The following is a 13,898-nucleotide window of genomic DNA, read 5'->3' on the forward strand; positions in this document are numbered from 1 at the left end:
ATTCAGTAGGATGTCACACCCTTTGAAGTGAATACTTCAATTACAAATTAATTTCTGACAATCTCAGGAGCCCACAGAAGTATTTTAGACAACTAAGGGTCTGATGTTGCAAATGTATAAAGCTTTTGATAATGGAATGATGTAATGGGACAATATATTCCATCTAGCCAACCGTAAATGTATATCATGGGAAACGAATTTCCCATCACATCAATAAACGTGAAATACAACGGTAAGTACATCACTGTACTACAAAGTTGTTCTCAAATAACAACCCTCTGAAGTACCAGATGCACAAATCATACTGTGTAAATACAAATAAATATATAATACATACTGTGACATAATCACTGATTACCAGTGGGTTCTTAATCAAGATGGATAATTATCCTTGATTACTGCATTAGAAAACACCAAATCAGTACCACTGGAAATATCTGCCTTTCTATTAATTTTCCTTCTCTGACTTCCAGTCTATTTCTGAGTTACATACCACCACCTCATGGTACTGTGTGTGTCTGCTTAGAACCATGCAGTCAGCACTATTCTATCACTGGCTTCACACTCCTTGTTGCATGGTGTTCTGTTGGTCACTCAAAAACTTATGCACCATTTTAATACTTCTGGTCTCACTAACTAAATTACAACACTAACAATAATTACTTGCAATTGCTTGCTCATGCTGCCACAACTTCAACTTTTATAAAACAGAAAACAAGCAACATTACCATTCCTGCCTTCTTGTTTCTCTCTATCACATAAATAGACTTGAAAGATCCTTTGTGAGGGGAGGGGATACGAAAGCCTGGGGTTAATATGCACGCTTTGCTCTACCAGCTGACCAAGCATGACCTGCCACATACACTGCTGAGGAGAGAGTGAAGGGGATCTGTGTGGCACCACATCTATATACTTATAAGAGCCTTCATTTTGCGTGTCATATACACGTATCATCCGTAAAACAATACAAAACGTAAAAATAAAAAAAAATGTACAACACCAAACTTTTGACATAAATATTGGTTTAATCTGCAAGCTTTTAACTATTTTTAATACAATATCTGGCCAAAAGATCCCAGAAAATGAAATTATTCCAGCAAAGCAGTCACACAGATCAGTGATATAACATGAAGATGGCTGTCTTCTGCATTGTAGTGCTATGTAGTCTGGCAGAAATTCACCATTTTAGACTATACTGTGCTACAACGCAGAAGACGGTCATCTTCATGCTTGCCACCATGAGAACTTCAAATCTGACACATGTCTCTTAGAACGTTTTTAATGCAAAATTTAAAGAAAGAAGCAAACTGAGTTGGAAGTGAAGATGTCAACTAAAGCCTAGACTAACCTTTTCAGCAGTAATGTCATCTTCAAGCAAAACGTATGAGACTATGCTGAAAAATATGGCAATCTTAGTTCCAAACCTTCCAAAAGAGGAGAGGAAACCACGCACAAAGCAAGCTGCCCTGACTGCTTTGATTTCATGTCTGAAAGTAAAATGAAATTCTCTTTCTGAATCATCTGTAACAACATTACATAAACTACTTGCACTATTTTAAATGGCATATTGGAGGCCCTATTTAAATAATTGTAAGATTAAGACTTTCTAGGAGACTAAAGAGTCAAAGATGTTGGGTAGACATTGCCTTTCATTGCGCCTAAAAGTCAGACATTAGACATAATGGTTCATAGCACGTGTGCCTGAACAGACAGACATATGCAAACATTTAAATCTTTTAGAGTGGTGTAAACTGTCTTGACAAGCAATGTATATTCAATAGTAGAACTTACTTCCGAGCCAAAGAAATAAGATGTGCAAATGGTTTCTCCCAGGCATACATTTTGATCACTTGAATGCCTACAATAATCTCATTCATGAACCTGATGCGCTCATCTGTTCTTCCGGCTGTTCGTCTTCTTAGTGTTGATATCATCTTTCCAAATCCAGCTAAAAAAATTCAGAAATGTTAAGTGAACAGTCAACTGAAGTCTACTGCTTTTAAGGGTAAGGTAAAAAGACAAACAAGAGAGAATGATAAGATGCTAATGACAAGCAGTAACAACAGTTATTTCAGGGTTAATATCAGGAGACAGACAGACTACCCTAGGTGCAAATGATGTGTACAATCTATCTACCTTATTTAAGAGAGTAGTTTCTCCTTATCCAAGAATGTTGTGTGCAGTTTAGAACCACAATATACTCTAGGTATTTATATTAAAATAAAACACAAACAACTAGTCCACCAAGGGCAACTTTTGCACACATTAAGAAGCTGTTATGTGGAAATTAAATAAATAAATAAATGTTCTCCTAAAATATATTGTTTTATTTAATTTCCTAATTCTTCTAATTTCCACTAATGAACCAGTTGTGACAAAATGTTTATAGGAAGTATTTGGGTTGATTCTAGGAATAGAACATGATTTTTATATTTACTGTATGTAATTAAAAATCCCCCTGTATATTCTTAACTGATATATATGGTTACATTTTATTTCAGATGTTACCATTTTAAAGACTTTGAAATACTAAAATATTGATCAGACAAGCTCAAATGCATAGAAGTATTCCATAGCAGCTTAAGTAATATCAAACTTCATAAGGCATACTGGTGCCTACAACTTCTCTTTTTAGCACATACCTTGAACTGGTATAACAAGCAGAATACTGACAACTCCAAGAACTGCAGAAATACCAATCCTGCTCCACAGCAAGTACACTATGATCATAGTCTCCACCGGAGCAATCACTAGAAAAGCCAAGACCAAGAAGGTCTTGTCAAAGCGGGCTACGTCATTTGACAGGAGATTTACTGCTTGTCCTACTGTTGTTTCCCCAAGAGCTGTCTTACTTAATCTCAGTGCCTGAAACAAGAATTTGTGAAACTCTCTATCTGAAACATCAGTAAGGGCAGTCAAACCCAGAAATCAAACCAGATACTTTCCAACATGAGTCAGACACTGCCACCTATTCTGTACATAAGGACAGGGTGCGTCTCTCCTGTCAGGTACTAGGGTGGATATGCAGAAGTGTAAAGACATACTCTCATAACCAAATGATAAATCTCTGTAAGAAATGAAACAACCAGACCAAATTACATTATGCCTTAAGCAATTATACGATTAAAATACAATTTCTCCAGGAACTCTAGTCACTATATAAAGGTGTCAGAGTGATCTACACCAGCTAGATACCTGAACGGACTAGGTAATATAAGAACCTGGTTGTATACAAGACAGTGTGTCAGAAAAATACTGTACTGGAACAAGAGATCAGACATGTTTTGTCATATAACATTTACCTTTCTGTAGATTAAGGAACAAACACCAACACGCATCTTCATGCCAGTGTGTAAAACAGCAAGCCAGATTGGGGCCTTCCAAAATATGTTAAAAAGGGAGCAGACAATGACACCGCCAGCATACAAGTAAGCCATATCATGACTTATTCCACTACCTTGGGAAAAGTAGCGGATCAGTCCACCCAGGAAGACTGGCTGAATCATTCTATGGACGAGTACAAATGCAAAACAATTACTCAGCCCTAGTACACTCTAAAAAGCATACATCATATGCCTACTGCCTATTCCCTGAGTACTTATGATTAATTTTTATTTATCACTTTTGTTTTCTCCAGTACTACTTTCCACAACAAGGAGAAATTTAGTGATTGATTGCAGATGGCAAACGCATAATTGCACACGTGACAATTTCTGTGGCACACATTGTATTGTTGTATAAACCTCATGTCATAAGATACTGGAGAGGACAGAAAGCAGTTATTGCAAAGGCCAGATGTTGGTTTACTGTGAAGCCTGGGTTCTATGGTGAGATTCTATAATGGTTCATGTTAATGGCCTATATAACACAATGCAATTACATTGACCAACAGCCATTCACTAAGATATTTTAAATGCACAATATTTTGGGACTTGCTTCCTCTGCTGTATTCAGATGACTTGTTTATATACAATTTTTTATGGTCTGTAAGCTTAAACTTGTAATGAGCAATGCTGTAGAAGGAGCAGAACCATTTACAAAATATTTTTTTGCTAAACTGCATTCATTACATAACAAATGTGATGTAATTTCATCATCATTTTAAATCCATTATTCTACAAATCCCAACACCTGAACAAATACAACAAATATACTCCAAAAATATATACTCCAGTGCATACTCTGTGCACCCACCAAACTACTCACAACACATGACCACCTACAACCAAAACTATGTGCCTTGACCACTGTCATCACTATAAGGGAAGGCTAGAAACTTTTGGGTAGCACCTCTTAAACCTAACACGTCTTTGTAACATACCTAACCTAACCATTCCTATATTTTCTTGACCCACACCAACCTGTCTATTTGTTTTATGTTTAAGAATAAGCAGGGTATATGGAAGTGATAAGGCAGAGCCTCAAGCATAGTGGAAGAGGAAAGTGGTACACAGTAGATGTAAATGGCAGGGATTCATGCTAACATTACTTTATCAATCTTCCAACCCTACAGATAAATAAAATCCCTGTTTAATGCAAGACTGTCACAGTTTACTAATAATGATTTTATACTCACTGAAACATGAACTCTGGAACAGACATTGCTAGCCCCAGCCATAAGACACTACAACCAAAACACCTGATCAAAACTCGGAGCAAACCTGGTGCTCTGTGCCTTGCCTTAGCTTCCTGCAGCTCTTCAAACCACAACCTGTAACAAATAAATGTGTGTTGCAGAGAGATATTACAAAAGAATGATAAAGAATCATACTGTAACAATTTCTCTCATTTTACACAAGTTCTTTTTAGCTGACAGATTTATTAAACACTCTATTACAAGTGACAATGATTTCCTCTTTAGTTTACTTGAAACAAATAAAATGATAACACTTTAAATAACCGCAATCTATTTATTACTCTTCTTAATAGATCCTGCAGTCCCTCGGTGTTTGCAGTCCGACTGAAAAGCTTCAAAAAAGCATGTGCAGTTCACTAAACTCACTGCTGGGAGGGACACATATTTTCACTCCACAGACCACAACAATATCTTGATGATTTAAAAGTTATTTATTGCCTTTGCATAAATTATAAAATGTAATGTTAAATGAATTTTTGTTATTAAGTTCACAATATGTGGTTGATGAAATTAAGAGTAAATAGTACAGGAGAAAAATAGCAATACACAAACTATTGTAGCAAAACTTACACAAACTGTAAGACAACAGCAAATAAATATGTTAAAGTTTCCACAAAAACACCTTTGTATGTTGAAAAATATAAACTTTAGCAATGCCATGTAACACGAGTAGATCTTCATGTAAAGCATCTGACAGTGCTGTCAAACTTTAACCAAAACCAACTGTGCCAACAAACTTGAATAAAATCACCAACATAAAATTTTATGAAAATCTGTTCAGCAGCCGAGTTGTTAAATGCGAACATGGACAGACATACATGTTGAAGCCAACAGGCTCAATTTTGCAGCTTTTCATTGAAAATGTGCCAAAAATTTCATGAAATAAATGTTAGTAGGCATCATTAGAGATGGGTGTCTTCTGGTTGTAACACTATGTAGTCCTGTAGAAAGTTTCCCAACATTTCAGAGATACTTGCTGCCTCCATCATCAGTTGATAATGATGGCAGGCAACAAGTACATTTAAAATGTTGGGAAACCTTAAAATTACGAAGTTTGTACGCTTGTGGTGCCTTTTGGAAAGTCAGAAAATAACAAAATACTTCTTAAAAGGTTGCAAGCTTCGATGAAACTGAAATGTAACTCCAGCATATACTATGGCATTTCTTTCAGAATCCGTGAGGTAAGAAGACATTTCATGCTTCACATCGGACTGTTGATAAAGCCAACAAAACTCAGAAAAAACTAGTATTCTGGGGAGAATATTCTATTCTATCGATTCATATTTGTACATGGTAAGAAGCAGAATGAAGTTTGTTGTGGTCATGGTTTACGCAGGCCAGCAAAAGAAAGATAAAACTTCCATTCAGGTCAGTTCAAAACTCACGATTTAAGTTTAAGTATGACACTTGGAACGTTTTCTGAAGACTCCACTAAAGCCATATTTCCTGATCTTACTGTGGATATTATCAACACACAAACATACATGTGTTTCAAGTAATGTTTAAATAATACAGAGTTACAAAAATGGTGGAAAAATATCAACAGAGATGAAATACTAGTAATCTACAAATAATGTTATCATAGAGGATACTGGTTTAAAAGTGTTCTCCTCCATTACAGAGTGTTCTCGGTAGCTATAATAAGAGATTCTTTTCAATTATGCTTTATTTTTCAAACAATGAAGAACATAATAACCAATTTCATAGGGCGCATATTAATAACATGTTAGTGGCCATATTTCAAGGTGGTTTTATTCTTTTCTAGATGTCTATGTTCGTAAAAGTTCAGTTCTCTTCAAGGGAAGGTTAAATTTAAAGTAATATATAAAAAGAGGTAGGTGAAAGCATATTCAGAACAATATCATATTAATGCTCTCTTGGTAATGTAAATCACTATTCACATTCCATCCTTTTAAATGCTGATGTAATTCTGATGCTACTTTCACCATACCTATCTACAAATTCATTATCACTGTCAGCAGTTATCTGTATCCACATTAAAATCACTGCCTGAAGTTAATCTCCCAGTACTGCGAAAAGATACAAAAGTTGTTTTGTCCTTATCAATCTTGGAAACAGAGATTTGGTATCAGCTGAATTCTATATTTCTGCTCTTATATTCTATCTAAATATAAAATATCAGAACTACCATAAGCTCATAATATCAAGAAGAGGTAATTATGTATAACCATTGCTAACATTAACTATTATACGTTCAGTGCAGTCCTCGACGAACCAACAACTGCTCAGATGGTCATGAAATTCACCACCTTCTGGAGTGAACTCGAAGGTTCACTACTGCGCTCATAAGAATCAAGCACTGAACTCTATCCTGAGGCAGTTAACACAGTCCACATGGTCATTTCCTATTTCCTGAATTTTCAGGTGCATTTGCATTGCTGTGGAGCACCCATAAAGTTCACTCCATCCATCACATATAACAAGCAGTGAATGGCTGAATACATTTTCATAACATTCTGTACAAACGTTATGTAAGTTACTGGAGGCTACTCCAAGCTCCCTTTAAATTTCCTACAAATGGTAATACCAATGTGACAGATGTGCATACCGGGTCTCCAATTTATGTGGCAGCGGTCGTGACTTGCATAGCGTAGTCGGCCGTCGCACTGTTGATGTCGGCGGGAGTCGTGCCCGTTCTTCCGGTGGGTGACCGGCAAATCAGTTTCAGTGCCGCTAGTAACAGCAAACTACAAATATTTCTCGTCACTGATACATGTTATTACATTAATTGTTTTTACCTTAAACCACAAAAAGATGTTCAAAGTTACTTCCTTGTGCTTGCAGGCAACTTCACATCTCGTTAACATGTTTCGAAATACTCAACGAAGCTCTTCTTGGGAAATTGTCGAATATTTTCTTTAATTGCTTCTGCAGTGTGCGGATTGTTTACATATACTTTTTTCTTCAGCATGCCCACAGGTAAAAGTCGCATGCAGAAGCAATTAAAGAAAATATCTGACAATTGATTTCGGTAATTTCCCAAGAAGAGCTTCGTCGAGTATTTCGAAACATGTTAACGAGATGTGAAGTTGCCTGCAAGCACAAGGAAGTCACTTTGAACATCTTTTGTGGTTTAAGGTAAAAACAATTAATGTAATAACATGTATCAGTGACGAGAAATATTTGTAGTTCGCTGTTACTAGCGGCACTGAAACTGATTCGCCAGTCACCCACCGGATGAACGGGCACGACTCCCGCCGACATCAACAGTGTGTCGGCCGACTACGCAATGCAAGTCACGACCGCTGCCGCATAAATTGGAGACCTGATACTTGTGAAGTAGGAGAGATACCCATGACAACATAATCACTCACGATTTCTATCTGTATACATATAGTAGGAGAACAGGAGAATGGAATTTCAAGAAATTCTATATGGATGTTATGCTACTAAAGACTACTTCAAAATTAAGATTTGAAGTTTTCATGGTAGTGAGGACAACACTGTTGCTCTTCTAGGATTTGACATCACAAGCGAAACTTACCTCTCTAACTTGTTTCCCAAGAAGTCAGATCGATGTTCATCAAGTGCATCATATAAGTCATCTATTTCTAGATCCTTCTTGATCCCTAATCTGAATATACCAAGGACCCACCTACAAGCAAAACAGAGAAGTAAGAATGAAATTCTCTGAAAACAAAAAGAGAAGATCCGTGCTATGTCATATAAATGCAATCAGTGCTTTTGATATGTTATATAATTATCTATTGAGACTTTTTGCACAGAAATATGGCAGGTATTAAGACATAAGTGGTCTTCACGTCATTATATGATAAGAGCATGTACACCAGATTACTATTCTATTTAGTGAAAAGTACCACACAATACAGTATGAGATTATCTATTTTCAGTTAACATATTTAAAGTCCTACATTTCAAGAAAATCACTCGTTCTGATAATATAGTGTATTAAGGCAATATTTTCTAATGATAAAACCCGTATATAATTAATGTATAAGATAAATATGCCAAAACATTTAACCCTTTTATCATGATTTTACAAGTAGCTATGTTCAAAAAAGATAAAACATTGACAAACCTGAAACAGTATGTCAGTTGGCATCTCTACATAATCATCACTTCACAACCACCATTTAGGGTATTTCATAAGCTGAGATCAACTAAGTGCTCAAGTATGTAGCCTGAAAAACTTAAAGCTATTATGATACTTACGTATGTATGTAGAATTATTGTTCAGGAAATTCTTTAAACACTGAATTTTTTCATTGTGGACAACAGTTTCTGTGTTCTGACCACTAAACCACTCAATTTTCTACCTTCATTAAATCTGATCCCACACTGATATTGAAATGTAACAAACAGTAGCATGAATCCCTATAAGTATTTTAACCTTTCTCTCAGAGGATTCTTTTCTCTAGCCTCTGCGTTCAGACCAGCTCCAGGGCCCACCCACCCTCCTACACAATGGGTACTAGCATCCCTTCCTGGGGATAAAGCATAGCCAGGGCATGACACTGAACACTCACCCCTATCTTGAGTTGAGGTTAAGAATGAGTGCCTACATGGCATATAGTGGGGCAGTCTTACTTACATTTACTCTCCATTACAAAAGAGATTTTTTCAAGTAAAATCTTAAGTTTTACAAAGTAGAATACTCATACCTTCACCTGGGTTTCATCATGCACTTCACACTTTTATACCAGAAACAGAATCCCTTTGTCTTTGTAGTTGAACAATTTGCAATGACATATCTGCACCATTCACTGACTTACCAAAATGTTATGAGTGACAATGGATTTGCAGTTGATCTAGGATTTGGTTTCTGTCCTTTTTTGAGGCCAGTGTCCATCTCTGTTGCTACCTTTAATTTGCAAATGCAACCTGCTCATGAACTTCAAGTAGGCAGGGTTGGTATCTGTAAGAAACACAACCCAATTTCAAGTATATCTAAATGGCAGCAGTCATACAACAATCTTGAACTAATATCACAGTAAAAAGAAAAATTAAACAAACAACTTTATCTCGAAATGTAATAAAGCACAATTACATACACATAAACGGTTATGTCATAAAACAAACAGTTTAGCTATCAGTAACTACTAAAATCTGTTTAAAATAAATGATTAGTATAAAAATTCATTGAACAATTTGAATCTTATTTACAAGACAGCCAGCAGACAACAAAAGGAAGGTAATTCTGCAAACCAACACACCCCAATACACTGAAAAGTCAATTTCTTTATTCTATCGCACAGCTCCGCAACGCAATAACACTCCCTGCCGCCAGGAATCATTGCAACGCTCGCAGCCTCCACCATACCATCTGTACAATACGTTACTGCTTCTTTTTTTATATGAAACAGTATTTCCCGAAAATTTTATTTTCTTCTCTACTTCGTACAATATATAACAATTTTATAAAATAACATCACATCCGTTTTAGTTGTTCTTTATCTCAACATTTACTGGTATACTTTCGTTTATTATTTATTTTACTTAATAATTAATACTGAGAAACGAAAGATAAAAACTGTGAATGAATAAACATTAGCTGCCGGTGTATATCCTCCAGCAAAATTATTTACTGTAAACTTTGGATTGTACTAAATCAATTTCAGATATATAGATCGGGAGCTTGTAGGCCGATTACATGTTCTTGTAAAATTCTGTTCAACAGAGGAAGGCTTCACACTCGTTAATCTAACTAATAATTACAAGTGACATCATCGGAGTACAAATTAAATTCTGGCATTGTATGGATCTGACGAACTATGAAACGACTTTCTGTGAATGATTCCCATACTAAAACGAACTAGCCGGACCGAACAAGTCGAACTGATTCATAGAATATTGGCGCCACGACCACAAATGAGAAAACAAACGAGGTCTAGCAGGCGTTCCGTATAGTTTTAGGGAAAGTGGTGTGACAAGCTAAACACCTTTCCAGCAGTTCGGTGCATTTCAGTGAGGGGACAGTTTATGCATACATGAAGAGCTTGTCCCTTTATAAAGCAACTACGCTGTTGCTAAGAAACCATCTTTCTACATCTGACAAGTTCCGATAAGGTTAAAATTGGTTTAGCAAGGTAAAACACACGCAAAGGATTGAGCATTTAATATCAACACCCAGCAACTTACGCGCTAAACCACAGATCGACAGATGACAGCATATATCACATACGGCACAGATGAGAAAAACATGTGTTTTGATCGGAAGGCCTGATGGGAAGAAAGCTTTCTTAATACTTTGGCGTATGTTGGAGGATAATATTAAAATGGTTTTCTTTGGGGAGAAGAGTTGGAGAGAGTAGACTGGATTAAACTATCATATGATTGTACTCGCCGCGAAAGTCTGAAATCCTATATGGATTACACTAGTTCAAATCTGGATAATGAACCTTTTGATTCCATTAAAGATGGGGAATTTTTCGACTACCTGAGCGTACTAGTACCTTCTTGAGGATTCTGCTTAATGAATTTAGGCACATTCCTTTCAATATCCTAAATACATGAGAAACTCCATAATAAATATAATAGCAGTACTCAGAGGTTAGTACTTTGAATGACGTATAGATGGCAGAAAGTTTGATTTTATGCAGCAGCATACTAGAGTATAACTAGCAAACACCAATGGAATCTCATCGCGAAAACAATGGAACATCACTTTTAGGGTTTGTTTACAAAACAAGAAGGCGTAGAAGATGGATATGGAAGACAACCATAGATCACATTCTCCTGGAAACGATGTGGACGGAAAGAAAAGGCTGAGGTGCAGTAATTTTTCCTCGCAGGAGAAAAATATTTTAATACATATCATAGAAAAACATCAGGACATCATTGAATGTAAGAAAACGGATAAAGTCAGTGTTCAGGAACGAGAAAAGGTGTGGGAAGGCATAGCCCAAGAATTTAACGAAATAGTTTTAGCCGAACCGATAAGGACATCTCGACAATTGAAAATGTGCTACGAAAATCTAAAGAGAAGAATTAGGAAGGAAGTGTATGGAGATGAACAAAAAACTGTTAAACCAAGCATTGATCCAATAGTTGCATTGAGATCTCAAGTTCTTGTTCCAAGTGACGTTGATTCAAATTCATCCACACATCTCCATGCACCCCAAGGTAAAATAACTTTTCTCGAGTGCAAAAAGTTGGAACTATTTGGGAGGCTGGTCGGTCTCTAGTATTGTTTACTTAAATTTGATTTCTGAATGAGAAACTGTCAGTTGAAATGCTTAATGCAGAACCAAATGAAAGATTCGGTCTGTTGACTTAAAATATTTGTGTGGGTTAAGGATATTTAAATGTGAAAGTGGGCTTATAAGAGTCAAATTAAGGTTGGGTGGGAAACAGTGTGGCTACAGACTGGGTTGCTTCCCAGCAGGGGAGGTAGTTTCTGAAGCCCACATAACCTTCTGTCCAAGGAGTACCTGGAATGTAAAGCTTCTTGAGCATAAAGTTGACCATCTGTAACGTGTTGACATCTAAAATACATAGGGCTTTATCTCAGTACTCTCACTAAGCTTTCATTGTACATTACTTATGCACAGATACAGCTTTACCATTTATATGCCTTATTTGAAGCTGTCAATAAATGCTAACAGTGATATATAAATTTTTTACCTTATCTAAACAGTAGCCACATGCTGAAAAGTAGCACGAAAGGACAGTAGAATCCTGATTATCTTACCTAAACAGGACTGATAATCAAAAATGTCAGGTAATACGGAATACTAATGAAAAAGATGAGGGTAAATATCAGTGACTCAGTTTATGACATTGTTAAATTATGAATAAAATACAGTATGGTATCAGTTGAAAAAATCTTACAAAGAGAACTTTTGTATAATTATATCTCTCTCCCTTCCCTCACCCCTTAAATAATGCATCCTGTGTGATTGATCTATGAAGAGGAATGCCAGTATTATATTACTAATTGGAAGTAGAAATGAATGAGTGAAATGATGACCAAGATACAGGGCATTAGACTAATGCCACTTATTTGAGCCCTTTTGACATTTCCTCCTCTCCTTCCAAACACGTGTCCACTTCATGTGGGTCATCTTCCCATATCTTTCTTTTGTGTGTGATATCTTTCCTAACAGCCTCTGTCTTCCTCTTGGGTCTTTTGTTGTACATTCATGTCCAAAACCTTATTTTGTAATTCTCTCTTCACTCTTTTAAAATGTGTTTACAATCTTATTCTTTTATTCAGTGTAAAACTGTTGGTTTTTCTACTTGTACTAAAGATGACATTTAATTTTGCAGGCTCCAGCAGTGGACCAGCAGGACAATTCAGATCTGACAATTACTCCATGCCAATACATGACTATGTGGAAACAAGCCATCATGAACCAAGAAGAAAGAACGCTAATCTAGCCAAGTTACGACGAATACTATTGACTAAAGAAATCAGTTTAATTAATATGGACTTGGAAATGAGAACAAAGAAATATGAGTTGGAAATAAAAGTGGAAGAAGCAAAGCTTGAATACTATAAAAGAAAAATTTCTATGCTCAGTAATACAGAAAATGGGGAATCGTGACTTGCTGTTGAGCAGTTATTTGCATATTTTAATGCAAAAGATTGGCTTGGTCATATTCCTGTTACAGCTTTTGAGGATTATTGGAAGTGAATTAGTGAGGTGTCAAAACAGATTCTCTTTCGTTTACTGTGGCCATATACTAGAAAGCTGACCCATTACAACAGTAAAGTACGTGCAATTTTGGCTTTCAGGGATAAGTCGTATCAAATATTGAAGGTGTTCCGACATTTTGGCAAACACTGCATTTGTCATCGTGGGAGCATTCACCGTGAAGATGGAAGCAGCAATGTTTGCGAAAATAGAACACCTTCAACATACAACACAGTTTATTGCCAAAAGCTGAAAGTATATATTAAACACTGACTGCAAAAAACCAAACACGAATGTAATGTATGTTTACAAATGAGTAATAATGTGTTATAGCATTTCTTGAAGCTGTCAGCATTTCATTCGCATTGCAGCTCTTTGATTCAATTACAATGTAATTATCAGTCAAAGTAAAACTACTTTTGTAAAGATTTAAGTTTGTGTTATTACTAATAGTTTCAAGTACTACCAATCCTATTATGTGATCTGTATAGAAGATTAGCAAAAGAGCTGTTGTATTTTTAATCTGAGTAAATACATGTTTTCCTCTTGTAATATCTCCATAATGCATTCATGAGCAGGAAAGCCTCAAGCATGCTGTGAGATTATTGAAAGGGGACATCATAATCATTTAATCTGCCTCTTAC

The 13,898-nt window shown here is 36.1% G+C and overlaps 2 protein-coding genes across 8 annotated transcripts in view; one reads left to right on the forward strand and one right to left on the reverse strand.

Annotated features, from left to right (window-relative positions):
• LOC110837766 (putative multidrug resistance-associated protein lethal(2)03659) overlaps window positions 1-10,840 on the reverse strand; it is a 33,798-nt gene extending 22,958 nt beyond the window's left edge. For 3 of the 7 annotated variants that reach the window (XR_002545882.2, XR_002545899.2, XM_022080590.2), the window contains exons 1-8: window positions 9,832-10,714; window positions 9,391-9,533; window positions 8,142-8,252; window positions 4,577-4,711; window positions 3,303-3,507; window positions 2,643-2,865; window positions 1,792-1,948; window positions 1,349-1,487 (exon numbers count right to left, since the gene is read on the reverse strand). Coding sequence is in view for 5 of the 7 variants with exons in the window: in XM_022080590.2 (XP_021936282.1) it covers window positions 1,349-1,487; window positions 1,792-1,948; window positions 2,643-2,865; window positions 3,303-3,507; window positions 4,577-4,711; window positions 8,142-8,252; window positions 9,391-9,467 (1,047 nt within the window). In the remaining 2 variants the exon portion in view is untranslated. Of the gene's footprint in view, window positions 1-1,348; window positions 1,488-1,791; window positions 1,949-2,642; window positions 2,866-3,302; window positions 3,508-4,576; window positions 4,712-8,141; window positions 8,253-9,390; window positions 9,534-9,781; window positions 10,715-10,756 lie in introns of those variants that run through there. The other 4 variants (XM_022080464.2, XM_022080299.2, XM_022080379.2 and 1 more) reach the window with 4 other exon arrangements.
• Window positions 10,841-11,221: 381 nt separating this feature from the next.
• Window positions 11,222-13,687, forward strand: LOC110837982 (myb-related transcription factor, partner of profilin). The gene is made up of 2 exons (XM_022080757.2): window positions 11,222-11,740; window positions 12,887-13,687. The coding sequence occupies exons 1-2, from the start codon at window positions 11,320-11,322 to the stop codon at window positions 13,162-13,164; spliced, it is 699 nt and encodes a 232-aa protein (XP_021936449.1). The 5' UTR covers window positions 11,222-11,319; the 3' UTR covers window positions 13,165-13,687.
• Window positions 13,688-13,898: the final 211 nt, after the last annotated feature.

The sequence above is a fragment of the Zootermopsis nevadensis genome, unplaced genomic scaffold, assembly GCF_977971745.1.
Source record: "Zootermopsis nevadensis isolate Lab colony 2312 unplaced genomic scaffold, Znev_1.0 Znev_ptg000010l, whole genome shotgun sequence".
In the NCBI taxonomy this organism is placed as follows: domain Eukaryota; kingdom Metazoa; phylum Arthropoda; class Insecta; order Blattodea; family Termopsidae; genus Zootermopsis; species Zootermopsis nevadensis.

Coding starts and splice junctions, on each gene's coding strand:
- LOC110837982 (XM_022080757.2), top strand. CDS start 11,320: ATGGATATGGAAGACAACCATAGATCACATTCTCCTGGAAACGATGTG. Junction 11,741..12,886: donor ACATCTCCATGCACCCCAAG/GTAAAATAACTT, acceptor TTAATTTTGCAG/GCTCCAGCAGTGGACCAGCA.